General features: G+C 48.0%; 3 protein-coding genes across 5 annotated transcripts in view; 2 read left to right on the top strand and 1 right to left on the bottom strand.

The window, feature by feature from the left end:
- PSME4 (proteasome activator subunit 4) overlaps positions 1–3,050 on the top strand; it is an 88,565-nt gene extending 85,515 nt beyond the window's left edge. For both annotated transcript variants that reach the window (XM_081188353.1, XM_081188354.1), the window contains 2 exons: positions 182–320; positions 1,386–3,050. In XM_081188353.1, coding sequence (XP_081044479.1) covers positions 182–316 — 135 coding nt within the window. In that variant the 3' untranslated portion in view covers positions 317–320; positions 1,386–3,050. The remainder of the gene's footprint in view (positions 1–181; positions 321–1,385) is intronic.
- Positions 3,051–5,488: 2,438 nt separating this feature from the next.
- GPR75 (G protein-coupled receptor 75) lies at positions 5,489–12,707 on the top strand. 2 transcript variants are annotated; one of them, XM_081188646.1, is made up of 2 exons: positions 5,489–5,635; positions 8,406–12,707. In XM_081188646.1, exon 2 carries the CDS (start codon positions 8,492–8,494, stop codon positions 10,133–10,135), a length of 1,644 nt encoding a protein of 547 aa, XP_081044772.1. In that variant the 5' UTR covers positions 5,489–5,635; positions 8,406–8,491; the 3' UTR covers positions 10,136–12,707. The 2 variants fall into 2 exon arrangements, with proteins under 2 accessions (XP_081044772.1, XP_081044771.1); XM_081188645.1 differs by lacking the exon at positions 5,489–5,635 and adding an exon at positions 5,865–6,306.
- A 3,067-nt stretch (positions 12,708–15,774) lies between these two features.
- LOC308583970 (toll-like receptor 2) lies at positions 15,775–21,798 on the bottom strand. Its single transcript, XM_081188518.1, has 2 exons — positions 21,637–21,798; positions 15,775–18,271 (listed from the first exon to the last, which is right to left on the bottom strand). The coding sequence occupies exons 1-2, from the start codon at positions 21,642–21,644 to the stop codon at positions 15,787–15,789; spliced, it is 2,493 nt and encodes an 830-aa protein (XP_081044644.1). The 5' UTR covers positions 21,645–21,798; the 3' UTR covers positions 15,775–15,786.
- Positions 21,799–27,721: the final 5,923 nt, after the last annotated feature.

Genomic DNA, 27,721 nt, shown 5'->3' with positions numbered 1-27,721 from the left:
TCAAAACAGAGCATGTAAAGTTTTTTAATGATACTGATTCATAGCTGAGTCCTTAAAGAAAACTGAGAATAAGTTGGCTTATCATGGATTATTTTTTTTTAAAAAAAATTGCCTCTGCCAATGCAGGATAGTTGTTTTAAATACGCTGTTTAGATCCATATCTCTGCTTCTCGCCACACAGATGACAGTTAAAAAAACTCTGTCCAATTTCCGGAGGACCCACCATGATAACTGGCAAGAGCACAAGCAGCAGTTCACTGATGACCAGCTTCTCGTCCTTACTGACCTCTTGGTTTCGCCGTGCTATTATGCATAATGAGGTGAGATTGCATTGTGCGATCGTGGGCCAATAATAGCTTCTCGGAAAGCTTTTCTAGATAATCCAGCCGGGCACTGTGCAAACCCAGCTCTAAAATGGCAAGAGATGTGATTTTAGACACGTTGAAATTAAATAGATAACAGGGCTGTGGCATAAAAACCAAGGCATCTTTAATGTGTTTACAGCTCCATTATCATGAAATTAAATTTGCTTCCCAGCTCAGTTAAATCCTAGCAAGGGGGTATTTTCATGCTTGCATTGCAAGCTGGAACATGGGTAGGGAATATTTCTTGGCCTGGTGGGTTATATGATTATCTGATCCCCACCTCCATGGAGCAACCCGCCTGTCAAATCACCTGACACTGTGATGGGCAGTGAGTTCAACACTGCTTTGCAAACAAGTTCCCCTTGCCGTGCAGCTGATTTAGCCAGACCTGTGCCTGCCCCCACACCTGATGTCAGGTAGGATGTTAGTTGTGGCAAATGTGGGTGTGATTGCGGGGGGGGGGGGAGAGATAGGGCCTTGCAAGCCAAATTGGGATCTGCGCTGTGCCAAATGTGGGGGGGGGGGGGCTAGATGTTTTCACCCCTGCATTTGACTAACACTGACCAGCACCTCTGGCAGAGCTGGGTGGATGCTGCAATTGAAAGCAGCCTGGGGGTGATGAGCAGCAGCAGTGGGGTTTGATTAAAGGCATGCTTCACATTAATAAGACATTCCAGATATAAGACAGCCCCGATCCTCCTGAAGAGGAAAGCTGCTATTCATATCCACTGACTGTGAAGGCTGGAGAGTGCTGGGGAAATTGACTGCCCCCTTTCCCCCACACTCCTGGCGGGTGGAGAATCCCTGCTTCCATCCCAGTCTCCCTCCGCTAGAGCAGCTTTTTGCCAAAGGGCAAGGGTATAGCTGGCTTCGTCTTTCCGTCCTTGGCAGTTGTGGAGAGGAAAACAGGGAGGAGTGATTATATATATTCTAAATGCAAGCTTTAGCGCAGATGCACACGTTGTTTTACTTGCAGAACATGACCCAAGCTCTCCTTTCTTGTTTCCTTCTGTCTTGCAGGTTCTCGGAAAAAGGAGTGCCCACTGCCATTTCCGCAAAAATAAAGGAAACTCAAACCTAATTTATTGTGTATAGAACCCTTTTGGATATGGTAACTGAGGCTTAGCGCTGGAATCCTTTAAGGAAGTACATACCTTAAGTCTCTGTGGGAAGGACTCTTGAGGATTTCTGCTGCACTGGGGAGAGGGGACTACCGCAGCGAGACAAGTCTTTGTGTCTGAAGGGAGCAATCATGATTTATTTCCACACTTTCATGTAAATTCCTTGCATTAACCTGAAGCCCTTTAAAAAGAAATCTTATTCTGTGCAGGTGGCTAATGCTGCAACTTCACATTACATACATGGACTGTTGAACCTAATTATCTGCAATTTTGGGTGCTCAAACTCTCCATCTGAACTGCCTGCAAGAGTGTGCATCTGTGAACTGCTGACCACTCGCTTGTAAGCGTAGGCCAAAAATGTCCCCCATAACATTGTTCTGTCTCTTTCCAGCTCCCATGCAATACCAGGCTAGGCAGAACTTGGAGCTGGGTTTCTTTTGAAGTCTTGCCTGCTGAGCAAACATTTCCCCCTCTATTGCTGTCCACATCAGAGCAACAGAGTTGTCCTTTCTGTTGACAGGTTTTTAAGTAAGATTCTCCAGCCAGGTACTGAACCTTAACTTTTGCCTGCCTTCGTAAGCGGCAGTCTTGCTATTTTTGTCCTCAGTTCAGTAGAGCCCACAGACAAGAGTGTCTCTCAACTGCTGGTTTTATTTCAGAGAACAAAAGAGTATGTACATATGTTAATAATGAGTGGCTAAAGACTTTTTAAATATTCCCTGTTTGCTAGTCACACATCTTTCCATTTGCCTCACGTCCTCATCTTGGAACAAGTATGTAACTTGCATTTAAAAAAAACCCAGAAGTACTGTATCTCCCTCCGCCTGCCCGCCCATCCCAAATTCCTTTTCGTTCTGCAACTCTGGTGGCTGTTGGCTGGCTGTTTCACAACATGTTCAATATGTGTTACATAGATGTAAAGGACTGTATAAATTGTAGAGGCACTGCACTGGCAAAGCACTGTACAGTTTGCAAAAATTTTACATAATTCATTTGTGAGAATTAACTTTTAAACAATCGCACTTTTAGGTGTTGATAATAGTGCTTTCAGCTTTTTGTATCTGATTCGATGCCAATTTCTTCTGGTTTTTAATATTACCCCCTCCCTCTAATGAGGTGACTTTAGTTTTTGGCTTGATTTTTCATTTAACTTTTTAGTGAATCTGTTGGTTTTTACTACGTAATCTCTGCCACTCTGCCCCCACCCGCTCCCTCACTTTGGGAATGCAAGCAAACATACTCTGGCGTGTGGTAAATTATAGAGTACAAGAATGCCTCCCATGTTGGGGAAAAAAATCATCTGAGAATTGTGTGTGTTTTCATCTTCTGCACATCCTGTACTTTTTTCTTTGTAAAAACAGGAATACATTTTTTTTCTTCTTCAATCCTCTGCCTGCTGGGAAACAACACCATGTTTTTAAAGCACAGCAGTGTGACCAGTACAGTATCTCCTGAGAGCTGATACACAGGAATAACTAATGTATAGCATAGTGCCAAAATGCCGCCTTCTCCTTTCAGTTGTGTACTTAGTTTAAAGCTGAATAAATGAATTGTTTGTAAGATCTGTGCGCGCATGGTGTCTTGTTTTTCAGGGGAGAGTTTCTTCAAGATAAGCCCTTTCACCTGAGGATATGAAGGGGAAAAGGCTGTTAGCCCTACTGTGTATCAAATTGGTCCCTAGTAGAAAACATGTCACCTGTCTGTTTCCAGTTGTGCAGCACATCTCTCAGGGAACTTGTTTTTCCACTGGGCAGCATCACCTGCTCTGCAAAAAGCTAATATTTGAGTTGAGCCTAGAAAGGGATCCAATCTGGAGTTGTTTCTAAACCCTTGCAACTCCTTTCTTTTCCAGGACAGTGTGTGAATGTGAAGCTCAGTGGTAGATCAGCTGCAACATGGCGGAAGGGATATGCATGGCATGGGAAAAGTGGGTTTTCTCCCTGCCTCACAACAATAAAACTATAATAGTTGTACAGTAGAACTTGTGCACATCCATTGAAGCTGATTTAGGACAGGTAAAGAAAGGTAAAGGGACCCCTGACCGTTAGGTCCAGTCGTGGCCGACTCTGGGGTTGCGGCGCTCAGCTCGCTTTATTGGCCGAGGGAGCCGGCGTACAGCTTCCGGGTCATGTGGCCAGCATGACTAAGCCGCTTCTGGCGAACCAGAGCAGCACCCGGAAACGCCGTTTACCTTCCCGCTGGAGCGGTACCTATTTATCTACTTGCACTTTGATGTGCTTTCGAACTGCTAGGTGGGCAGGAGCTGGGACTGAGCAACGGCAGCTCAACTGGTCGCGCAGATTCGAACCGCCAATCTTCTAATTGGCAAGCCCTAGGCTCAGTGGTTTAGACCACAGCACCACCCGTGTCCCTAAGAACAGGTAAAAGCACATAAAGCACATAGTTATAAACTTTGGAACACTCCCACAGGAGGCAATGGTCGCCACCAACTTGAATGGCTTTGGAGGAAATGTGGGCTAATTCATGGGAGGTAAAGGCTAACCCTGGCTATGAACCATGATGGCTGTGCTTCTGCATACCAGTTGCTGGAAGCTGCTGTTCAAGTGCCAAAAGTGAAGTTGAAGCCAAGAGGAGTCAGGGTGGCAAATCTCCTCTTGGCTTAGCCAGGCTGGCATGGGAGGGGAGGGGTGAAGGGAAGAGGCTTACTTAGGCTCCTTTGCATCCTTGGCAAAGGGCTGTATCGGTGGCACCCCAGTCCCTTGCACCCTTGACAATCACCGGCGCTCTCTGTCTTCCTTTGCAATTTTTGTGCACCCCTGGGTCTGCCCCCATGGCAGGCCAACCTGACCTAACACCTAGGTATGCCCCCGGTCAAGGGTCTCCTGTTGCTAGATTTACTGTGTCTGAAAATCAAGGCCACTGAAGTCAAAGAGGGAGCACTGGCAGAACCTCTGCCTTCTGTTTTGACCTTTCTCAGGGCTCTCGGAAGCATTGCCGTGGCAGGAAATATGCGTAGGAGACCCCCCCCCCCAGGCCAGTTGAGAGTCAAAAGTGCCCACCCCCTGTCCCCTTGTGTCATAGGTACAGTGGTACTTTGGGTTACAGACGCTTCAGGTTACAGACTCCGCTAACCCAGAAATAGTACCTCGGGTTAAGAACTTTGCTTCAGGATGAGAACAGAAACCATGCTCCAGCGGCAGCGGGAGGCCCCATTAGCTAAAGTAGTGCTTCAGGTTAAGAACAGTTTCAGGTTAAGAATGGACCTCCGGAACGAATTAAGTACTTAACCTGAGGTACCACTGTACTTGGAATACAGCCTCTTTATCTTGTGGTCCTGGATGGAAGCGAACAGGTCTTGAACTCATGTTCTGAACCTGTTTAGGAGCAGCAGAAATGTAGGACAAAGTCCCCACTCTTCCTCGCCCTGTTACTTGGATTTCACAGTACCTTCTCCGTAGAACACCTGTGTGCCTGCAGTTCGGCACAGGGGCACAAACGATTCTCATTTGCTTCCCTTCAAAGGTCTGACCCCAGGTGCCACCAGAACCTGGCATTTGGGGGCAGGTGGCAGGGCCCGCTCTCAGTAACTATCTAGGCCTTCCTTCCCCCTCTCATGTTCTTGTCCAGTACTCGGGAGTTATAGCCATCCTTAAGAGATATCCCACCCTGACTCCAACCCAGCCTCCTGGGGCACCTGAGGATGCCCATTTCAGCCAGGGGAGCATCCCAGAGGCAGTGGCGTAGCTTGGGGGGTGCAGGGGGGGCGGGCGCACCGGGCGCAACATGGGGGGGCGCTCGCACTCGCTGCTCTCTGCACCTACTAAAATCCACGGGTTAGGGTGCGCAAATTACTTGCCTTGCCCCGGGTGCTGACAACCCACGCTACGCCACTGCCCAGAGGACAACCTGCTCAAGAGGAGCCCTCGGGAGCCTTCAATTTGGCTTCAGCTGCCTTAGAGCTCAAAGCCCCCGCTAACCCTGCTGATGGATTTATTTGCATTTACACATCCCACCTTTTTCTCCCAGCAGCAGCACAGGCTGCGGGGAGGGGAGCCGCACAGGCTTCTCTCCCCCTTCCTCCTCCTCTATCTCTCCCACAAACGCCGAAAACAAATCAGCGATGATGCGCGAGCGGCCTGAATCTGTGCTTTGGCGAAACCGGGTACCAAAAAGCCAAGGCAGCTCTGGGTAAGCAAAAGGCGCCTCCCTGCGCGCCTCGGGCCGCCCGAAGCGTTTCTGACTCCGATACAAAAGCGTCGCTTCTTCTGCTTGCCCGGGTCTATTTAGAAAAGAAATGCGAGAGAGAGAGAAAGAGCGCGTCGCTTCCTCCCAGCCGCTCGCTCAGATGCGCAATCGCTGCGCTGCGTGCCGCTCGTGCGGCTCCGGCGCAGTCGCGCGCACTCCCGCCGAGGTGTGTGCGCGCGCGCTGCCCTCCCTTCCCCTCCCGGCCCTTGTTTTTGGGGTCGTGCGCGAGAGCGGAGGCGGGGTGGGCAAGATCCCTCGGGGGCTGCGCGGCGAGCAAACCGGAGGACACCCCCCCCCGGCCGGGAGCCGCCGTTGCGCATTTGGAGAGCCCCAGCAAAGCGCGCGCCGCTAACCGGGCAGCATCGTGTGCGGGCTACGCGGTGGCGGCGGCGGCGACACCCCCTCCCTCTTTTCCCATCTCTGTCTCTCTCCATCCCCCCCTCCAATGCACAAGCGAGGTCCATTCTCTCCCGCACGTCGGCGATGACTTCAGCGTCCGCCCGCCGCCTCCGGAGCTGCCCTGGGCAGCCCGGCCGGGAGAAGATGCTCCCCGCTCCCTGCGCGCCGAGGCACAAGGTGAGCGGCGCCCGCTGCTTCCCCGGAGCCGGCGCTGGGTAAGGAGACGCTGCCTGGGGTTGGTGGGTAGGGCAGAAGGTGGTTCGCCCTGGGCGCGCTTCGTGCGTCCTGGCCAGGAGGGATGGCGGGCGATGGCCTCGGCCTCCGCTCTGGCCCGAAGCGCACAGGGCTCTCCTCTCCATCCGGACCCTCAAGGCGCAGCCCGGCGCGTAATGGCGCCACGGAGCGGCCGGGAGCGTCGGACGCCTCCGCTGCTCCTGCTCGTTGCCGGGGCCTGGGGGGAGAAGCGCGGGAAGTAGCGGCAGGCGGTGGGGTGGGATTCGCTTCTTCCCGTCGGGGGGCTTTGGAAGGGGTTTGGCAGACTCGGGATGAGGATCCGTTTGTTAGGAGAATGATAACACGCTGAATGGCAGAACCGCGAGTGGGCAAGAGCGTCGTTGCGCAGAGGGGGGCCCCATGGAGAACAGGGTTATGGATTTGGTGGGCCTTTGGCCTGATCCAGCCCGGCTCTCCTTACAGTCTGGAGGTATTTCTTTTTCTACCCCCACCCTAAAAAGGAATCTGTGCCGCAGGAACTGGAGGTTGGGTCAGGCCTAAATAGCTTGGGGTACAGCTCCATTTTTCCAGCGCTGCATTCTTTTCCTTAGGGATGTTATCTCAGGACACGCTGCCATAACTCTTTTGAGGTCACCTGTCAGAAGCTGCCTTGGGCCTCCTCGAATGGCCATGTCTGTGCCAGGTTACCAAATCGGCAGAGTAGGCACCAAACTATGGGCCCCATGCCGTTTAGGAGCCCTGCGACAACGGATCTAAATAATATTGATTTGATCTTGAAAGAAAATTACGGTCAATTATTAGGAGATAATTTACATGGGGCCCCCGGAGATTTGAACTGCCTAGGGGCCTCCACAGGGCTTAATATGACACTTGAGTACACTTTAAAATGTGTCCCTCTTGGGGTTTTTTTTTTCCTATTCTGGCCCTCAAAACTACCCCCACCCAAATGCTTTTGCCTGACTGCACTGTGTCCTTGCACTCCAACAATCATAGAGTCAACAATTAAGGGACCGAAGGGTCATCTAGTCCAACCCCCTGCAATGCCAAGAATCTCAGCTAAAGCATCCATGACAGATGGCCACCCAACCTCTGCTTGAAAACCTCCAAGGGAGGAGAGTCCACAACCTCCTGAGGGAGTCAGTTCCCCTGTCGAACAGTGCTTACTGTCAGAATCCTGGCAAGTGTAGTTTGTTCCCTGCTGCTGAGAGTTGTTAGGAGACGCTTGTTCCTGGAGAGGGCAGTTCGGCACTGCAGGTGCAGGAAAAACAACATGGGAGGCAGCAGGCGCTGTGATTCTCCAGCGGTTTGACCCAACCCCCAGAGGCACAGTCCAACAACAACAACAAAAATCCCCTCGCGGAGCCTCAATTCTTCCCCGGGAAGAAGGATTGATTCTTAAACCATTCTGGGAATCTTAGCCCTGTGAGGGAACAGAGGTCTCTTAACACCTCTCGGCACCTTTAACAAACTACAGTTCCCACGGTTTCCTCGGCGGGAGCCACATCTGTTTAAAGAATTTGCTTCTTTAAATGTAAGATGGAGCCAAACTCTTCACTGTAGATGCTGGGAACTGAAACAGGGTCTTTAATGATCTTGTGCCCCCCCCAATGCACAGAAACAATCTTTAATGGCGAACAATGGTTCCTTCCGCCCTGCCCCCAGAATTAAATAATCAGCCGTCAAAATATTGGGTGTGAACTGTCCGCATTTGATTTTCTTTAAGCAGCAAGATACATATGTTACATCAAAAATGTAACAGAGCAGTTCACATAACAGCATAGAATACTGGTTTTAAAGAATAGTGATAAATACAGGCTTTAAAAACAGCCAAAAAATATACTCATTAAATATAGATAACATCTCTCTGTGTTAAAGCAGTGGTTGAGAGCAAATCAAGTTTCAGTACAATTACTCTGTGAGATTTTCCGCAGATTTAGAGTGATCGAGTTGGCAGACATAGTTTCCTCTTCATAGCACTTCATGGCTGTTAAAAGTACACAGGAGAAGACTTGAAGGCCCAATATTAGCTATCTGTTGACTTACATTTGGACGGGGCGTGTGTTTCTGCTTATACAAACAGGCTTCACCCACCATGGACTTCAAGCTTCTAATGGGAGGCGATTGATTCTGAGGTGCCGGAACCGCAGAGCGTTGCTTCCTGTGAGGATGAACCTGACGGGCTGGGCTGAGGCGAAGTGGACAGACCGCTCCAATTCCTCTGCACAGCCGCCGCCACACCCTCGGGGCAGCAATGACACCTTTTCTTTCCAAGGAGACCTCCAAGACATCATCCACACAGCCACCTTGGTGACGTGCACCTTCCTGTTGGCCGTCATCTTCTGCCTGGGCTCCTACGGCAACCTCATCGTCTTCCTGTCTTTCTTCGACCCGGCCTTCCGGAAGTTCCGCACCAACTTTGACTTCATGATCCTCAACCTGTCCTTCTGCGACCTCTTCATCTGTGGAGTGACCGCCCCCATGTTCACCTTCGCCCTGTTCCTGGACTCGGCGGCGGGCATCCCTGACGCTTTCTGCTTCACCTTCCACCTCACCAGCTCCGGTTTCATCATCATGTCCCTCAAGACGGTGGCCGTCATCGCCCTTCACCGGCTCCGCATGGTCTTGGGCAAGCAGCCCAACCGGACGGCCTCTTTCCCTTGCACCCTTTTGCTCACCTTGGCCTTGTGGTCCATGAGCTTCACCCTTGCGACGCTGGCCACCATGAGGACCCAGAAATCCCGCCTCTGTCTCCCCATCTCCAGCCTGGTCATCGGCGAGGGGAAAGTAGTCCCTTACTTGTACGTCATTGACTTCATCTGTTGCGTGGCGGTGGTGTCCGTCTCCTACATCATGATAGCCCAGGCCTTGAGGAAGAACGCCCAGGTGCGCAAATGTCCCCCCATCATCACGGTCGATGCATCCAGGCCTCCGCCGTTGATTGGACCCCTCGCTGCTGGGTGCGCTGACGGTGTGCAGTGCGCCGTGCCCGCTCTCTACAGAAACCAAAACTACAACAAGCTGCAGCACATCCAAACCCACGCGTACACAAAGAACCTCAGCCAGCTGCCTGCAACTGCGGCCAGCAAGTTCCAGCTGGTGTCGACCGTGAACTTGTCGACAGCCAAGGACTCGAAGGCCGTGGTGACGTGTGTCGTCATTGTCCTCTCGGTGTTAGTCTGCTGTCTGCCTCTCGGCATCTCCCTGGTGCAGGACGTTCTGTCCCGGAACAGCGGCTTCATCCTCTACCAGTTCGAACTGTGCGGGTTCACCCTCATCTTCTTCAAGTCCGGGCTGAACCCTTTCATATATTCCCGGAACAGCGCGGGGCTGAGGAGAAGGGTCCTTTGGTGCCTCCAGTACTTCGCCCTCGTCTTCTTCTGCTGCAAGCAGAAGACGCGGCTCCGCGCCGTGGGCAAAGGGAGCCTGGAGGCCAACCGCAACAAGTCGTCCCACCACGAGACCAACTCCGCTTACATGCTGTCTCCGAAGCCTCAGAAGAAGTTTGTGGACCAAGCCTGCGGCCCAAGTCACTCCAAGGAGAGCGTGCTGAGCCCAAAAGCTTCCGCCGGCCGCCGGCATTACGGGGCCCAGAGCAGCTCTACCCCTATGAACACTCGCATCGAACCTTATTACAGCATCTATAACAGCTGCCCTTCCCAGGAGGTGAGCACTCCCAACAGCCTGCAGCCCACAAACTCTCCCTTTGGATTCGCCAACTCCTACATCGCCATGCACTATCACGCCATGACGGACGTGGTGAGGGATTTCGACAGTACTTCTGCTAAGCAGATACCGGTTCCCTCGGTGTAGCTACCAGGAGCTGAGACTCTTTAATGTCCGACCGCAGTGACGGCCGACCTTTTTCTTTGTGTGTGTGTGTGCCCGTGCGGCAAATATGCCCCCACGGGTCATCTAAAGCATGATACCATGCCCCTCTCGTACGCATCGCAGCAGGGATAGCCGTGGTGGTGCCCTTCAGAAGCTGGACTACAACTCCCATCCACACTGGTCAGGAATGATGGGAGTTGTAGTCAAGCAACAACTGGAGGGTGCCAGGGTGGCTCTAGGGCGGTTTTGCCTTCAGTCTGCTGAGCAGCTGGCGCACGATGGGACAGGAGTAGCTAGGCCTCAGCCAGGCTTCTGAGCTCTCCTGTCCCGGCCTGCTTCTGATATTTGATTTCGCAGGTTGGCCACATGTTTTCCTACTATCTCTCTAGTTCTCTCCCCCCCCCCATCTTTCAAGATTTCTGGTTACTAGTCCTCAAGGCTCAGTGGGTGTTATTCCCCCACCCTGCCCAAAGTATTCCCTTCACCACCCTCAAACACAATGCTGCTTTTTCTGTCAAAAGAGCAGACAACCACGAAATCACCTGTGGCAGCTCTGCTTTAAGACTGGACCGGGTATTGTTTTTCCGTTTTTGTGTGTGTGTGGTATCCCCATGAAAGTGCACGGTTTTAAGCATTGACAGAGCTTTCTAAAAGTTTCTACTCCGAATTGTGTATATATATATTACTGGTTTGATGCGGAACCTTGCTTTTCTATTTATTTATTGAAGAGTGTTTAATTGTGCTGGTTGGCAAAGCATGTGGAGTGGTGGCAAAGCCTATCCCCAAACCAGGATTGGGACCAAGACTGAGAGGGCTTTCAGCGCCCCCTGCATCGGTGGACCCCCTACTGCTGATGCCTGTTCTGGACCTCCTTTTAATTTAATCCCCCCCCCACAGTGCAGTGGGCTTCCCAACTGTGGCAGCAACCATATCGCTTCCTCCCCCCCATCCCATAGTCTCTGTGTTAACCCAACTTCTGGGGTATTGTGGGAGGGGGCGGCAGAATGGGACACCCAAGATCAGGCATAGGCAAACTCGGCCCTCCAGATGTTTTTGGCCTACAACTCCTATGATCCTTAGCTAACAGGACCAGTGGTCAGGGAGGATGGGAATTGTAGTCCCAAAACATCTGGAGGGCCGAGTTTGCCTATGCCTGCCCAAGATGGTGGCTGGAAGCTGCTCAGCACTACCATCGTTATTATTATTATTATTATTATTATTATTATTATTATTATTATTATTTAATTAAAAGTTGTCAGAAGGTGGGCTCCTCAGAGTGTCAGGGCCATAGCTTCTGTGAAAGGATACAGCCCATGCGTCGAAGCCTCTCCTATCCCCAGTTGTATATATATATTCTGTCAGGACCAGAGTTTATTTTACAGTTTTGCTTCGCTGCGTTTCGAAAGAATTTCGAAAGCTACACGCACTGGGAAAACTTTACAGAAAGTGTTTTTAAATCCTTGGGTTTACTGTTAACAAGGAAATGTCAACTTTTATTTATGTTGAGGGCATGAGATGCCTTCTTCTCAGGCAAGTCAGTCTTGTAAATAATTCCAAGTTACTAGTCCACAGCGTTTTTGTGTTCGCTGATTTGTCCGAAACCTTAGCGCGCTTTGATTCGTGAATGACATGAAAGGCAACCACACTTACGATTTTTTGTCACTGGCGACAAAGCACATGGCTATTTACGAGCCCTTTTAAAAACATCTCTCTGCCCCCCCACCCCTTCTAATATAGGCCTGTTCCCATCCTGCAGTCAGAACACTCTCTGGGGATTGTGTTACGTTGGCAGAGCGTTCAATCCCACCTCTTAGCAATGCAACTGCAGCATATGAGGAATTCTGCTTGCTTGTTTTAACTCTAGATATGGTGAGGGGTTGGGCATGCACATGCAATTTTAAACTCTTGCAAATCACGAAGGCTAGAAAGTAACCAAACTCCCTGCCCGCCCTCTCCCCCCCCCCCATTAAAAGTTGAGATTTAAGGGGCCCAATTTCCACACTTTCCATTCTTGCATATTGTAAATGCTCTTTGCAAGAGCCTACATCCCTTCTTGTTACATGATTATATGTGTCTTTTGCAATAATTGTCTCATAATTGCGGACCAATTGTATTACGTGAGCATCGGTGCTTATAAAATGACCATTCTAGAAAAAATATCAAGGAGTGATTTAATTTTAAAATTTTTTTTTGCTAGATAATCATAGGCACCGTAAGACCTAACACAAGCAAAACTGAGTGCAGTATGTGAATGATGGTTGTGCAGAATCTGTTAGGGAAGTAATATTTTGCTAAAATATTTCACGTTAGTCATTTTCTCATTCCCAAAATGTTAGAGGAAGAACCTTGCTGTTAGCCCTTGTGTTTCTTTGGTATTTTAGGGTGTGTGTATTTTTTTATATATATAAAAAATCTCACATGCTGTCATGATCATAAAGGGATATCTAGGGATACGGATAAAACTTTTCCTTCTATTCTGTGCCAATTCATACTTAATGTGTTCTCCTACAATAAAGGAGTCTCCGTGTTCTGTGATGTTTTGACCAACCCCTGATATTGTTTGTGGTCTGTCTTTTTTAAATGATGGTATAAGAATAAGAATAATTTATACCCCACCCATCTGGCTGGGTTTCTGAAGTGAGCCACTGACTGTGACTGGGTACACATTCCAATTTACTTTGCTTTGCTCCCTGTGCTGGTTTTGGAAGCCAGTATTGGCCACAATACACATCTATCACGTGGTTTCTTGAGAAATGCAGTGTTTCGATATGTTTCCCACCGCCTCCAACCAGGTGCGATGCAATTTGAAAGCATAAGCCACACGGAAGACATTGAAACCCCCTCTCTCCACCCTCTGGTGTGGACAGGCAGCAGCCAACTTGGAAACCCACCCACAAGCCATACTGATGTATATCATAATAAAGGTAAAGGTACCCCTGACAGTTAAGTCCAGTCATGGACGCCTCTGGGGTTGCGGCGCTCATCTCACTTTATTGGCCGAGGGAGCCGGCGTTTGTCCACAGACAGCTTCCGGGTCATGTGGCCAGCATGACTAAGCCGCTTCTGGCGAACCAGAGCAGCGCACAGAAATGCCGTTTACCTTCCCGCCGGAGCGGTACCTATTTATCTACTTGCACTTTGATGTGCTTTTGAACTGCTAGGTGGGCAGGAGCAGGGACCGAGCCACGGGAGCTCACCCCATCGTGGGGATTCGAACTGCTGCCCTTCTGATTGGTAAGCCCTAGGCTCTGTGGTTTATCATAATAACCATGTGCAAATGTGATTTGAAATGCAGGTGTGGGTGTGTGTGGAATGACCCCGCTGTGTTTTAAGCCAGTTATGTGAACGCCGGCTGAGTTAATGGACAAAGGCAGTATTTATTTATTTGCCAAGATTTCTATACCACTTGGTTCAAAAACCAAACCAAAGACCTCTAAGCGGCTTATAAAGATTGAACTGGGGGGACTTGCTGGTTCCTAGCTCAGCCTCTTTCTTTCAATGAGGTGGTAAAAACAAGCTATTTTCTGGGTTGTACCTTTTCAGACCTCTTCAGGTGAGGGCTCACAGGACTGAACTCCCAACAAATCATCCACACACAGAGAAAACTTCTAGCCTATTTGCCTCCCTGATATCCAGGGATACACCAGGGTATGGTGGAATGTTCTATCGTGAGTCCCCGTACTGTCCAGTACTGTCCAGACACCCATTTTACCTCCTCCCTCTGTTGTTTCTGAGATCTAGGCCACATGCCTTCAATGGGGGATGATCTGTGCCAATACATACATTTGCCAACCAAGTTTCTCCCCCACCCGTTTGCAGTCTGCATTTGCAAGCCTACATTACAAAAGATCTTAGCTGTACACCGAAATCAATAACCAGAACATGCATGTACATTGGTCCACAGGGACGCACAAGTACCCAGTAGCCAAGGTTACCATTGATTTGGGATAATGCTTCTGATTAATTTGGCATAGTGCAGAAGAGTCCTCTAAAAAGCAGCTTTTTTTTTCGTTTTTTTATCTCACGAAAGCCTCTCTGCCCCCTGTCCCTGTTCTAATAACTAGGACCGGGTGATCTATTGACATACCGTCCAAAACTGGTCCATATCGCGATACTAGGTTTAGTAATTTTTGACCTGGCAATATATTGTGAAACTGTGTGTGTGTGCCTGTGCTATGCAAAAATCACAATGGGAAAACCCATGAAGCCAGCTAATGCTTCTATATAGCTGCATCCCTATTTCAGACATTGTGATGTATCAGTGTATCGCGATGTTTAGCTGGTGATATATTGCAATGTTGAAAACCAGATACTGCCCAGCCTTACTAATAATTGTCATAGGAAAATCTTCCAGGCTCACTTGGATTGCCAAACAAAGACACCAGCTAAGAATATAGGAGCAAAACTCCTATAGGAGCCTGTAGGAATGATCTTTATTGTTGCAACAAGGCTTCCAGCCACCACACGGAAGAAGCAGGAAGAAACCCAGAACAAAGGATGTCTCCTTTTTTAATATAAGTTTCTCTTATGAAGCATCATACATACATCATATATACATCACTATGACATAATCTGGGAGGGGTCTTCTGGTAGAAACCTGATATTCAGGTTTGCCCCCATCCCTCCTGAAACATACTAGGAGTTGAGTGTTGATTGCTTTTTATTTCAGCTCATGGTAAACACTGAGTGAGTGATTTCCCCTGAAACCTCTGGCTATATATACATTATTTACACAATGGGTCCCATGTGATTGGCTGATTCAACTCCCCTCCTGGAGCCGGATTGGACTGTTCCTGCAGGCCAATCAGGTTGCTGATTCACTTCCTCCTGGAGCCAGATTGGGCGGCTCCTGCAGACCAATCAGGTTGCTGATTCACTTCCTCCTGGAGCTGGATTGGATGGCTCCTGCAGACCAATCAGGTTGCTGCCTTCTAGGATCCTACCTGCCTATTGTTCTATGATCCAAGCTCAGCACATAACACCTCCCTTGACTTCCACTTCACACCCATTAAGTCGAGTATGTACATGTTACTGTTCTCTGGTCAAGTTAAGCACACCCTTTTGTCTTGGCCAGGCTCCTAATAAACTGAGGTTGGGTTTCCTATTGTTTCTGGAATGGCTACCTGTCTGGCACTCAGGGGCCAGGATGCCAGCGATTATCACCCTGGCAAGGAGACTGCTGAGTACCTGGTCTCAGGGTTCAGAAATTATGGCTGCCCCTGCCCACGTCCCAGGCTCCCCACTTGGTAGCCATTTCCTTCCCGAGCAGAACAAAGTTGGAACGATGCAAATCCTATAAGGGAGCAATTTTATGTGGCTTTCTAAATTTTTCCCCATTTGCAGGAGTGATTGTGTTGGTTTTGGTAGACGGTGTGTGTGTGTGTGTGTGTGTGTGTGTGTGTGTGTGTGTATGATGTCCGCAGGATGAGCAACCCCTCCCCCAAGGAAAAAACCTTTCCCTAAATTCCGGTAACATAACCAAATGTTTAAACACTTAGCTTCCATTTGACAGTATTTGATCAAGTCTTTTTCTTAGCAACAGCCCCAAGCCAACATCTCAGTGTTCACCAGTCCAGAAATGTTTGTGTTCCTCATCCATGCGCCCTCGATTTCCCACGTGCCTCCTCTTCTTCCTAGCACAGCCCATTTTCCTCTGTCAAAGCCATCGGCTCGTTTGTCGTTTTCAGAACAGTGGTCAGCTGGCTCCAGAAGAGCTTTTGTTTGTGTTCCTCTGGGCTCCACTTCAAGTAGGTCTTCCTTCTCAGCAGCTTCCGGAGCTTGCTGAATTTCTGCGGGATGCTGTTGGGCGGCAGGTCTTCCAGCACAACCATAATGAGAGAGTCCTCGTTTTCACTAAGGACCCGATGTTCGGCAAAGAACAGCTCATACTGGCACCAGCAACTGTTGACAAAGCTGGGCGACAGCACAAAGAGAACTTTGTGGCTGTTCTCAATGCAGTGGAAAATGTTCCTAACAACCGGGTGCCCTGGCGTGAAGTCTCTCTCGTGGTAACATACTCTAAACTCGAGGGCTTCCAGTTTTTCCAGCAGGGTCTCTTTAGCCCACAGCGCATCGTTTTCGCTGTATGAGATAAATGCGTCATACGCTTTGTGTTCTGGCCTCTTGTATTGTCTCCTTTTCGCCATGCACCAGTACCATCCCATCTTAATGTACCAGACGCCGTCAAAACGCCAGCAAAGGCCTGTTAAGAGGGACATTGTCAAGATGGCCACACAAGCCGTAATTGCCATTTGAAGTCCCAGAGAACAACGCAGCATCGTTAGGTTGCTGTTTTCCACCGAAAGGCCCCGTTTCTTGAGCGGAAAGCTGCACAAAAGCTCCTCTTGGCCATTTATCTGCAGCTGCCGGCTCGCAAGGTACGTGTTCGCAAACCAATACAAGTCACAGTTGCAGAAGAAATGTTTCCCTTGAAGGGTTAAGACGTTCAGGTTCGTCAACCGGCCAAAGGTCTCTTCCATAATAATGGTGATGGCATTGTTGCTTATGTCCAACTCGAGCAAAGATTCGGGAAGAGACCCCGGTTGCAAAAAAGAGATCTTGTTTCCTGACAGATTCAGATATTTGAGTTCCGGCAGAAATACTCCTGTGCGGTCCTGCAGTTCTGTAATTAAATTGTGGCTTGCGTCAAGGCTGGTGAGGTGGTGAGAATGGTTTAGATTCAGATGCGTTATGAGGTTTCTAGAAACATTAAGGAATTCCAGCTCTTGTGGCGCCCTCCATAAATGGAAGGCGGGTATTTGATTTTTACTGATATCCAGTTCTTTTAAGGAGTCTGGAAGATATGCAGGTGGAAGAGCCTTTATTTTATTGCTTGGAATCTTAAGCACTGTCAAATTAGGGAAGATGTTAAGATTAGCTATCTCTTGGATGTTACTGTTGCTTAAATCTAGGTTCTGCAATGAAGTTGGCGGCTGGGGAAAACCGTGCATGGGGTTGTTGCTCAGGTCTAGAAAGAGAAGCTTTCTCATGGTGTTTGCAAACCATTCTGGAAGTTCTACGATGGAGCAGTTTGACATTACGAGACGCCTTCCTTCCACGGGGAGGCTTTCGATGGGGCTGCGTTGTGGAAAATTGACAATCGACAAGCTTTCTATCCTGGTTTTTGGTATAGACTTGAAGAGAGACGTCAGCGTTTCAGGATTGTATATAAAATGGTTTCCATGAACATCCATCTCTTCTATATGAAAGTAAGTTCTGGCAAACTCACGTGGTATTTGGTTAATGCGTGTGAAGGACAAATCAAGGCCTTTGAGGCTCGAAGGGAGGCAGATGCTTTTCAGAGTGGTAAGAGGGTTGTGGCTGAGATTTAAGAACAACAGATCGCTGTGCTTTAAGTCACACCTGTTGGGTACAAGCACACCTGACACAGTTATGCTGTTGTAACTCACGTCGATGGACTGCACGTTCTCCATTTTCAGGAGCAGTGAAAGCAGGGTCCCTAAATCCATTTGCAGATTGTTGTGACTGGCATTCAGCTCTACAACCTTTCCCAGCGTTGTGTTGCAATGCCTAGGATCCATTTCCCTCCTCAGATCTTCCTCAGACAGGTTTCTGTCAGATAGATCAAGCACCCCACCCACTGGATTGCCACAACCTGCAGACATCCTCAGCGCAGGAGGTGGAAATACTGTTCCAGATTCATCTTGTCTTTCATAACCCAGAACAGTCCTTTTTAGTATCGAATGGACATTTAGAAGACGACTAGGTCCTTTGTGCTTCTCTGCTGGAAAAGGAGACCCCACGGTGTCCCATAAGGATGGGTCAGTTTGTGGAGAATTCACCATTTCATTCATTTGTGAGAACTTAGGGAGTGGCACTTCTTGTGGTGGGATGTTAAGTAAAACTCTGAAACTCTGATTGCTTTGAGGAACTAAACCTTGACTACTGGGGACTTCTGCTTTCCTTCCTGCAATTTTTTTCAGAAAGCTGTGTGAGAAGTTATGGCTTCTTGTTGGAGTTTGTAATTCAGAGTGAAATGCAGAGTAATTATCGGAGGGTTTGGAGACATAGACCTTGTCTGGAAGCTGAAATCCACCTTCTCCAACACAGAAAAGAATAGAAATACAGAAATACAGCATTCTGGTGAAGATTCCCATCCTGGAGAAGAGGAAACAACAATCAGTGTAATGATCTAAATATTTTATTTCATAAAATGCATATACTGTTTGATTGTTCTTTATTCTGATCAAAGTATAGTTTTAGATACATTTGCACAATTCCTCACATTGGGAGTAACATTTACTTATGGAAAATTAAACTAAAAATTATAAGGGGGTAAATAGAAATAACAGTATTTTTATCCTGTTTAACCCCTCCACTCAAAGCAGTTAGTAATGTACAACAAATGTAAAAGAATTGGGCCACACCTTGTTGTTTGCATACCCTTGAACATTTCTTGAATGAAAATAGGGATGTTCTGTTCAACTATAATTAATTAATTATGATTATACCCCACCCATCTGATAAGAGTTGCCCCAACCACTCTGGGCAGCTTTCAACATATATAAGAACATAAGAAAACAATAAACATTAAAAAAAAACTTCCCTACACAGGGCAGCCTTCTGATTAATAATAATAATAATAATAATAATAATAATAATAATAATAATAATTTATTTATACCCGGCCCATCTGGCTGAGTTCCCCCAGCCACTCTGGGAGGCTTCCAATCGAGTGTTAAAAACAATACAGCATTAAATATTAAAAACTTCCCTAAACAGGGCTGCCTTCAGATAGCTGCTTATTTCCTTCACATCTGAAGGGAGGGTGTTCCACAGGACAGGTGCCACTACCGAGAAGGCCCTCTGTCTGAATAATAATTTATTATGATGTCTTCTAAAGGTTGTAAAGTTTATTATCTCCTTGGTTCGGGGGTTGGATAACTCCATACCCTCCAACATTTCTCCGATGATAATAGGGACGTCCTAAGGAAATCTTTTTGGGGATCATTCTGGAATGAAATCAGAAACAGAGATGGCTTCTGTCAATCTGGGACTGCCCCGGAAAACAGGGACACAGAGGGTCTGTGTTTGTTTCCCACGGCAGCCAACCAGATGGCTATGGGAACCCTAAAAACAAGCTGTGAGGCAAATAACCCTCCTGTCCTGCTTTTCACTGGCAGAACAAAGGTAAAGAATCTAAGCCCACATTTTTACTTGTGGAATACTGCCACTCAGTGCTCCCTGCCCCCCGAGGGGGGTACTTAAGAGCACATTACCGGCACCTCTTTTTGTGGTTGTTAAAAAGAGTGGCCCTTACTGTAACAACTTCATGGTGAGTACTGGCACCTATTAGCGCTGCTGCCACAGGAAAAGGCTGTTTTTAAAGTCAGCCGATGTAGAATCAGTGGATTTTCTAAAATCTATATATAGCCTGTTGAATTCGACTTGTTGGACACTCCTAACACATGACCAGATTGCAGCTCTCTGTATCTTCCTCTGAATCATTGGTAGCTGCTGCAAACATCATATGACACGTGAAGAAATTTGCATTCCACTAGGCCCCAAAATGTGGGATGCAGGTGGCGCTGTGGGTTAAACCACAGAGCCTAGGACGTGCCGATCAGAAGGTTGGTGGTTTGAATCCCTGCGACGGGGTGAGCTCCTGTTGTTCGGTCCCTGCTCCTGCCAACCTAGCAGTTTGAAAGCACGTCAAAGTGCAAGTAGATAAATAGGTACCCCTCTGGCGGGAAGGTAAACGATGTTTCCATGCGCTGCTCTGGTTTGCCAGAAGCGGCTTAGTCATGCTGGCCACATGACCCGGGAGCTGTATGCCGGCTCCCACGGCCAATAAAGTGAGAGGAGCGACACAACCCTAGAGTTGGCCATGACTGGACCTAATGGTCAAGGGTCCCTTTATCTTTACCTTTAGGCCCCAAAATGTATTTATGCCATTGTGTTTCTATCCCAAGGAGCTCAAAGTGCCACGTATGTTCCTCCTCTGTCCTCATTTCCTTCCTACAACAGCTGTGAGTTAGGTTAGGCCTAGAGGCAGTGACTGGCCGAAATTCACCCTGTGAACTCCATAGTCAAGTGGGGATTTCAACCCTGGTCTCCCAGGTCCAATCCTGACACCCTCACCAGTTGATGGAGGCAGGGTCTGTCTCTACAGTCAATATTAAGGGTGAAGCAGCTGCTGCTGAAGCCTTCTTTGGTATCCACAAGGGCCAGGATGGAGAGCTTGTGGTCCTTTGTTTGGCTCCAACTCCTCTCATCCCATTGGCCAGGAGTTGGAAAGTCCAACACAGGTAAGCTCCGCCCCGGAAAATCAATCACATGACATGGCGCGCACACACAATTTGAATGGCAATGCCCAGCAACTTTTCGGGGGGCAGCCCCCTCAAATATTTTATTAGGAGACCAAAGAGACCCCTGCCCCTAGGTGTTGGCTCCTATGGTCCAAAACAATCGGCCCTAGGCTAACCACCCCTGCGCCAGGGAAAGGAAAGACAGAGAAATATGCAACAAAGAAAGATGGCAAGACGGGGACAGATCTCACAACCACATCTCACAACCATCTTCCAACTTTGAATAATAAAGAATAAGAATGAGAATAAGAAAAGAATAAGAATAAATTGTCCAGTAGCACCTTAGAGGCCAACTAAGTTTGTTCTGGGTATAAGCTTTCGTGTGCATGCACACTTCTACAGATACACTGAAACAGAAGTCACCAGACCCTTATATATAGTGGGAGGGTAGGGTGGGGTTTTTCTCAGAAGGGTGGTGGGAATGGGTGATTGACTCAATGGGTATGGTAAACCTGTTGACGACTGTTAAGGACTGCAATTAGTCCAACAGGAAAAAGCAAGGGATGGTATGCAGATGACCAAAAATAGCTTTAGCGTATCACCCATCTCTCAGTACCCTTCTGAGAAAAACCCCACCCTCCCCTCCCACTAGGGTCTGGTGTAGGGGTCAACAAACTTTTTCAGCAGGGGGCCAGTCCACTGTCCCCCAGACCTCGAGGGGGGCCAGACTATATTTTGAAAAAAAACCAAACATGAATTAATTCCTATGCCCCACAAATAACCCAGAGGTGCATTTTAAATAAAACCACTCATTCTACTCATGTAAAAACACCGGGCAGGCCCCACAAATAACCCAGAGATGCATTTTAAATAAAAGGACACATCCTACTCATGTAAAAACACGCTGATTCCTGCACCGTTTGTGGACCAGATTGAGAAAGTGATTGGGCCGCATCCGGCCCCCAGGCCTTAGTTTGCCTACCCATGGTTTGGCGACTTCTGTTTCAGTGTATCTGAAGAAGTGTGCATGCACATGAAAGCTTATACCCAGAACAAACTTAGTTGGTCCCTAGGATGCTACTGAACAATTTTTATTTATTTCGACTGCGTCAGACCAAAATGGCTACCTACCTGAATCGATAATCATGCTATTATTTATAGCCCGCCCATCTTGCTGGGTTGCCCCAGCCACTCCTTGTCCTGTAGCGCACTTACCTGTTCATCCTTTTTGTTGTGAAAGTGGAAATCTACACTTGGAAGCAGCCTGCTCCTGCAGCCCCAACTGCAGCCCCACTGAGATTTGCCTTTGCTGAGCTCTATCCCATCACTTTATCCTGCGCAGATTCTGTCGGCTAAGGAGGAAGTGTGTGGCTATGACACAGGAAAAGAGTTTTATGTCATGAACAAGGAAGTCCGAATATAGAGCAGAGAGTCCCTAAGGATAGAGGCTCATGTAACTGGAAGACAGTCAGTGACCCTACTGCTCAGGGCTTTTCTTATAGGAAAAAAGAGGTGTCAGTACTGCGTACCGTTGAGTACCTAAAGTAAAGGTAAAGGGACCCCTGACCATTAGGTCCAGTCGTGGCCGACTCTGGGGTTGTGGTGCTCATCTCGCTTTATTGGCTGAGGGAGCCGGGATACAGCTTCTGGGTCATGTGGCCAGCATGACTAAGCCGCTTCTGGCAAACCAGAGCAGCGCACAGAAATGCCGTTTACCTTCCCGCCGGAGCGGTACCTATTTATCTACTTGCACTTTGATGTGCTTTCAAACTGCTAGGTTGGCAGGAGCAGGGACCGAGCAACAGGAGCTCACCCCGTCGCGGGGATTCGAACCGCCAACCTTCTGATCGGCAAGTCCTAGACTCTGTGGTTTAACCCACAGCGCCACCCGCATCCCTTTTTGAGTACCTACCCCCAAAGAAAAAAATCACTGCTACTGCTCAGTCAGTAAACACATGAGACGTAACCGGCTGTGTTCTTAGATAAATAAGATACACTATTCATAGAATCAAATTGTAAATTTCAACAGAAGTAACTCATAAAGTTCAACAAACGAACAAAGCAGAAGACCCAGTGGATCAGATCATTCTCTAGTCAGTTCATGCATAAGGTCCATCCATGTAATGGTGTCCATTCCACCTGTCTGTTCATAAAGTCCAACCCATCCACATGAAAGGTTGTTACAGTTCCGCAGAATCCTTTCACAAAGTCTAAGACAAGGATTTCCGGAATATTGGCCTTGTTTCGCCGTCCTGGGCTTCATCAGTAGTTAAAGCTCATATGTGATATTACAGGATAATGGATCTTACGGCATATTAGTTGCTACTGCTACTGCTCAGTCAGTGGCTACCATCCCTGAGAGTGATCATCTACCTGTTGGAAACAGAAGTCTCTGTTGCCGTGTTGCAAAAGTGGGGAAGAGTGCTGTTGTGTTCAGGTGTTGCTTGGGGGCGGCTTATAGGCCTATGGTTGGCCATTGTGAGAACACGATGATGGAGTAGTAGGTTCAGCCTGAGCCAGCAGAAATCTTCTTAGGCCCCGAGCAAATGGAAATGCAAGAGGGAAGGCCAGTAGCATCCCAGATGTTCCCTTCCCATCTTCTCTGATCATTAACTGTGCTAGCTGAGGCTGATGGGACCTGGAGACCAACATCTGGAAGGTCATCGGTTCCCATCCAATTATTTCCCCTGCAAATGGCCCTGAACAACCCCTGCAAAAACACTGAATCAGACTTCCTCTAGTTCATGGATGTTTATGCTGACAAGTGACTCTCCAGGGCTTCAGGTAGCAATCTCTCCCTGCTCTACCTGAAGGTGCCAAGTATCAAATCTGGGATCTTCTGCAGACAAGACAGATGCTCTACCACTGAGCTACAGTCCTTTCCAAAATACAGATTATGGGAGGAATGCAACATCGCTGTAAAACAGTGTTTCCCAAGCCTGGGTCTCCAGTTGTTTTTGGACCACAACTCCCATCATCTCTAGCTAGCAGGACCAGTGGTCAGGGATGATGGAAACTGTAGTCCCCAAAACAGCTAGAGACCCAAGTTTGGGGAACTATGCTCTAAAACAAAATGTTCCGTCAATGCAAACAACTTGGTGTGTCTGGTCTCGCCTCCTCCTTGCACATTGTTCTGGTTCTCTGCCCCCCCCCCAAAGTCGATTTGGGGACATGGGTGGTGGTGGGAGCTCCATTGTGCTAGCAGGAGTCCTCGTACTGGTGCATGCCAGCAGAATTACTCAAGTTGGTTCCAGCCCAGGGAGACGGGCCTCATCAAGTGCATCTTTTTCATCGATTTAATCAACATTTGTGCACACATAAAATCACATGGTGCTGGAGGAGACTCTTGAGAGTCCCATGGACTGCAAGAAGATCAAACCTCTCCATTCTGAAGGAAATCAGCCCTGAGTGATCACTGGAAGGACAGATCGTGAAGCTGAGGCTCCAATACTTTGGCCACCTCATGAGAAGAGAAGACTCCCTGGAAAAGACCCTGATGCTGGGAAAGATGGAGGGCACAAGGAGAAGGGGACAACAGAGAACGAGATGGTTGGACAGTGTTCTCCAAGCTACCAGCATGAGTTTGACCAAACTGCGGGAGGCAGTGGAAGACAGGAGTGCCTGGCGTGCTCTGGTCCGTGGGGTCACAAAGAGTCGGACATGACTAAACGACTAAACAACAACAACAAAATGACAGATTTTGGGCTTCGTTATAGCAGCGCTGCTGCTCTTATGATGCAGTCGGTTCGTAGTTCTGAGAGTTTCCCTAGGCAGTTTTTCCACCATCTCCATGGGATTTCAAGGGTTCTTATCAACAGTGACCTTTTTGCTAGAACCCAGTTAAAGGTTATGAGATATTGCTTGCATCATCCCTCAAGTCATGTGTTAGTGCTTCTATTTTAGCCCGCTTGTGATGGAGACATCTTCTTTTAAGGAAGTGGTTTCTCCGAGTAGAAGGTTCCCTCAAGCACTTATCTGCAGGCACCCGGAAGTTTGTGGTCCCACCATCCCACAGAAATAATGGTGCAATACGACTGTAGCAAAGCTCAATTTGTCCCAGAATACCATCACCATTAAATTGATGCTGAATCATATGGATGTTGCTTTCATACATCATAGGTGTGGGTGTGAGGGAAAGTCTTATAAAGTGGAAAATCCAAGTTTGCAGGACGAACTGTAAAAGACCCACTATGTGTTGTGAGCATTATTATTTTACTTCAACAGGCTTGAGGGCTAGGACTTTGGTGCAGACATTGGGCTCCTTGCCTGCACAGTGAGGTGAGCTGTTCTGCCTACGACAGCCTCATAAGCTAATGCCAAATTTTTAGCCACCTCTCCTAGGGTAAGTGTGTGAAGACTTGGGGTGCTTTTTTAAAAAGGCCATTTTGTTTGAGGTTGGTTTCTTGGGTGCAGAGGTACGGTGGCAGATAGCTGCCACATCTATGAAGGAATTGCTCTAGAGAGCAGCACCTTTCGTAGAATCAGCTGGGACCATGGGGGTCGTCCTCTAATCCAACCCTGCAATGCAGGAACTTTTCACCCCACATGGGGCTTGAACCCCTGAGATTCAGTGTCTGGGAGCAGCTGCTGAGACCACATAACACCGGTCTTGAAAGACCTACATTGGCTCCCAGTATGTTTCCGAGCACAATTCAAAGTGTTGGTGCTGACCTTTAAAGCCCTAAACGGCCTCGGCCCAGTAGACGTGAAGGAGCGCCTCCACCCCCATCATTCTGCCCGGACACTGAGGTCCAGCGCTGAGGGCCTTCTGGCGGTTCCCTCACTGCGAGAAGCCAAGTTACAGGGAACCAGGCAGAGGGCCTTCTTAGTGGTGGCACCCGCCCTGTGGAACGCCCTCCCACCAGATGTCAAAGACAACAACTACTACCAGACTTTTAGAAGACATCTGAAGGCAGCCCTGTTTAGGGAAGCTTTTAATGTTTGATGCACTACTGTATTTTAATATTGAGTTGGAAGCTGCCCAGAGTGGCTGGAGAAACCCAGCCAGATGGGTCGGATATAAATCATCATCATCATCTCATTGTAGCCAGTGTGGTGTAGTGGTTAAGAGCGGTAGACTCGTAATCTGGTGAACCGGGTTCGTGTCTCCGCTCCTCCACATGCAGCTGCTGGGTGACCTTGGGCTAGTCACACTTCTTTGAAGTCTCTCAGCCTCACTCACCTCACAGTGTGTTTGTTGTGGGGGAGGAAGGGAAAGGAGAATGTTAGCGGCTTTGAGACTCCTTCGGGTAGTGATAAAGCGGGATATCAAATCCAAACTCCTCTTCTCCTCATGCTCTACCTAAGAAGCTGTCCCTATTTGTTAAGCGATTCAAGGTCTGCTTAGGCAGTGGTAGAATTCTTGCTGAGAGACGACACTCTGCAGACGTTTATTGATGGTGGCAGGCTTGGTGAGTTAGAACACCAAGGCATGGGGTAGAATCACAGAATTGTGGAGTTGGAAGGGACCAGAAGGGTCATTCGGTCCAAACCTGTGCAATACAGGAATCTTTTGCCCAACGTGAGGCAAAAGGGATGCTGGGAGAGGTATAATACTCCAACAGCACCCAGAGGGCTACAGGCTCTCCACTCATCACACAGCACCCTCCCAGCAAAGGTCCACACGGGTGATCAGTCCACATTGTATAATTTGCTGCCCTCAAAAGCAGGATGGCTCTATACCTATGCAAGGAATGCTCAACACCTGGACTGGGAAACTAAAGATGAAAAGGTGAAGGGTGTCATAGTCAAATGGTCTAGAGACTTGGGGTATAACCTGGAACATGACAGATGGGTGAAACTTTGGAGGAGTGGTATGAAGTTCACGGCCTGTGCTACTCTCCGAGAAAACTTAGAAAAAATGATGTATCGTTGGTACATCACCCCGGCAAAACTGGGAAAGATGTACAAGACCGGGGATAGCACATGCTGGAAATGTAAAACTATAGAAGGTAATTTTTTCCACATGTGGTGGACTTGTGATGAGGTGAAAATATTTTGGGGACAAATTTATGATGAATTAAAGAAAATATTGAAATACACTTTCCCAAAAAAACCTGAAGCGTTCCTCTTAGGTATGATCGGAGAGATCAAAAGCGAAGATCAAACATTCTTCCAATACGCAACGGTGGTGGCTAGGATCCTGTTAGCGCAAAACTGGAAAACCCCTAATATCCCCACGGTTAGAGAATGGCGGACGAAATTATTTGAGTATATAGAGTTAGCAAGATTGACACAGAGGATCAGGCATCAAAAAAATGTAAAACTAAAGAATGATTGGAATAAATTTTTAAGTTATATTGAAGGTAATTTGGGAATTAAAAAAATAACAGTGGACGGAATTTAAAACCTGCGATGTATAGAGTTATTATAATACAACTGCAGAATGGTTATAAGTTTATCTAACCTAAATCGAGATGGAAGGAAGCCAATGTGTAACGTCTGTAAGTTTGTTTCTTTTATGTTAATATGTGTTAATCTGATATCTATTTTCTATTCTTTTTCTTTTCTATTTTTTCTATTTCTTTATTTTTACCTTTTAAATGTCTGTATGTCTTGGCTGATGTAGTTTGCAAGAATTTAATAAAATTTATAATAAAATAAAAAAAAAGGAATGCTCAACACCGTTCATCTCCCCACCTCTTTTAGGAACAGGGCATATACTCTGCATGCAGGTGGCAAAGCAGACAAAGGGACAGGGCAGGAAAGCCCAATATTGCTATTTAAAAACAAAACAAAAAAACTGGCAGGGACGCAGAGCTGCACACACAGCCCCACCTCCTGGTCATTCAATGGTTGGAGAACACAGAGGCTCATCCGCTTGGTGGTTTGACAAGACTGAAGGGAAGCAAGCAGACTTACAGGTACTTCCCTGATGGCTCAAGATGGGGAGGAAGCCGACCATAAGAGGACAGGCGTTACCAGGTATGTGTCATCTGAGGTGAGCATCCTCTGGCAAAGCGCGCTGCTCAATGGCTAAACGGAAGAGGTTTAACACTCTCCCTGCCTTTGGGCCCAAGATACAGTGGTACCTCAGGTTACATACCCTTCAGGTTACAGACTCCACTAACCCAGAAATAGTGCTTCAGGTTAAGAACTTTGCTTCAGGATGAGAACAGAAATCGTGCTCCAGCGGCACGGTGGCAGCAGGAGGCCCCATTAGCTAAAAGTGGTGCTTCAGGTTAAGAACAGTTTCAGGTTAAGAACAGACCTCCGGAACGAATTAAGTACTTAACCTGAGGTACCACTGTATAAGCTCCAGGGCAGCTTGCTTTCATTTCAAAGCTCACACACGTACTTC

The sequence above is a fragment of the Podarcis bocagei genome (assembly GCF_964188305.1).
Source record: "Podarcis bocagei genome assembly, chromosome: 3".
NCBI lineage: Eukaryota > Metazoa > Chordata > Lepidosauria > Squamata > Lacertidae > Podarcis > Podarcis bocagei.
This window is presented reverse-complemented; position numbering and strand designations above follow the sequence as displayed.

Bases quoted from the DNA above. Each gene is read 5' to 3' on its own strand.
- GPR75 (XM_081188646.1), top strand. From the start codon at position 8,492: ATGAACCTGACGGGCTGGGCTGAGGCGAAGTGGACAGACCGCTCCAAT.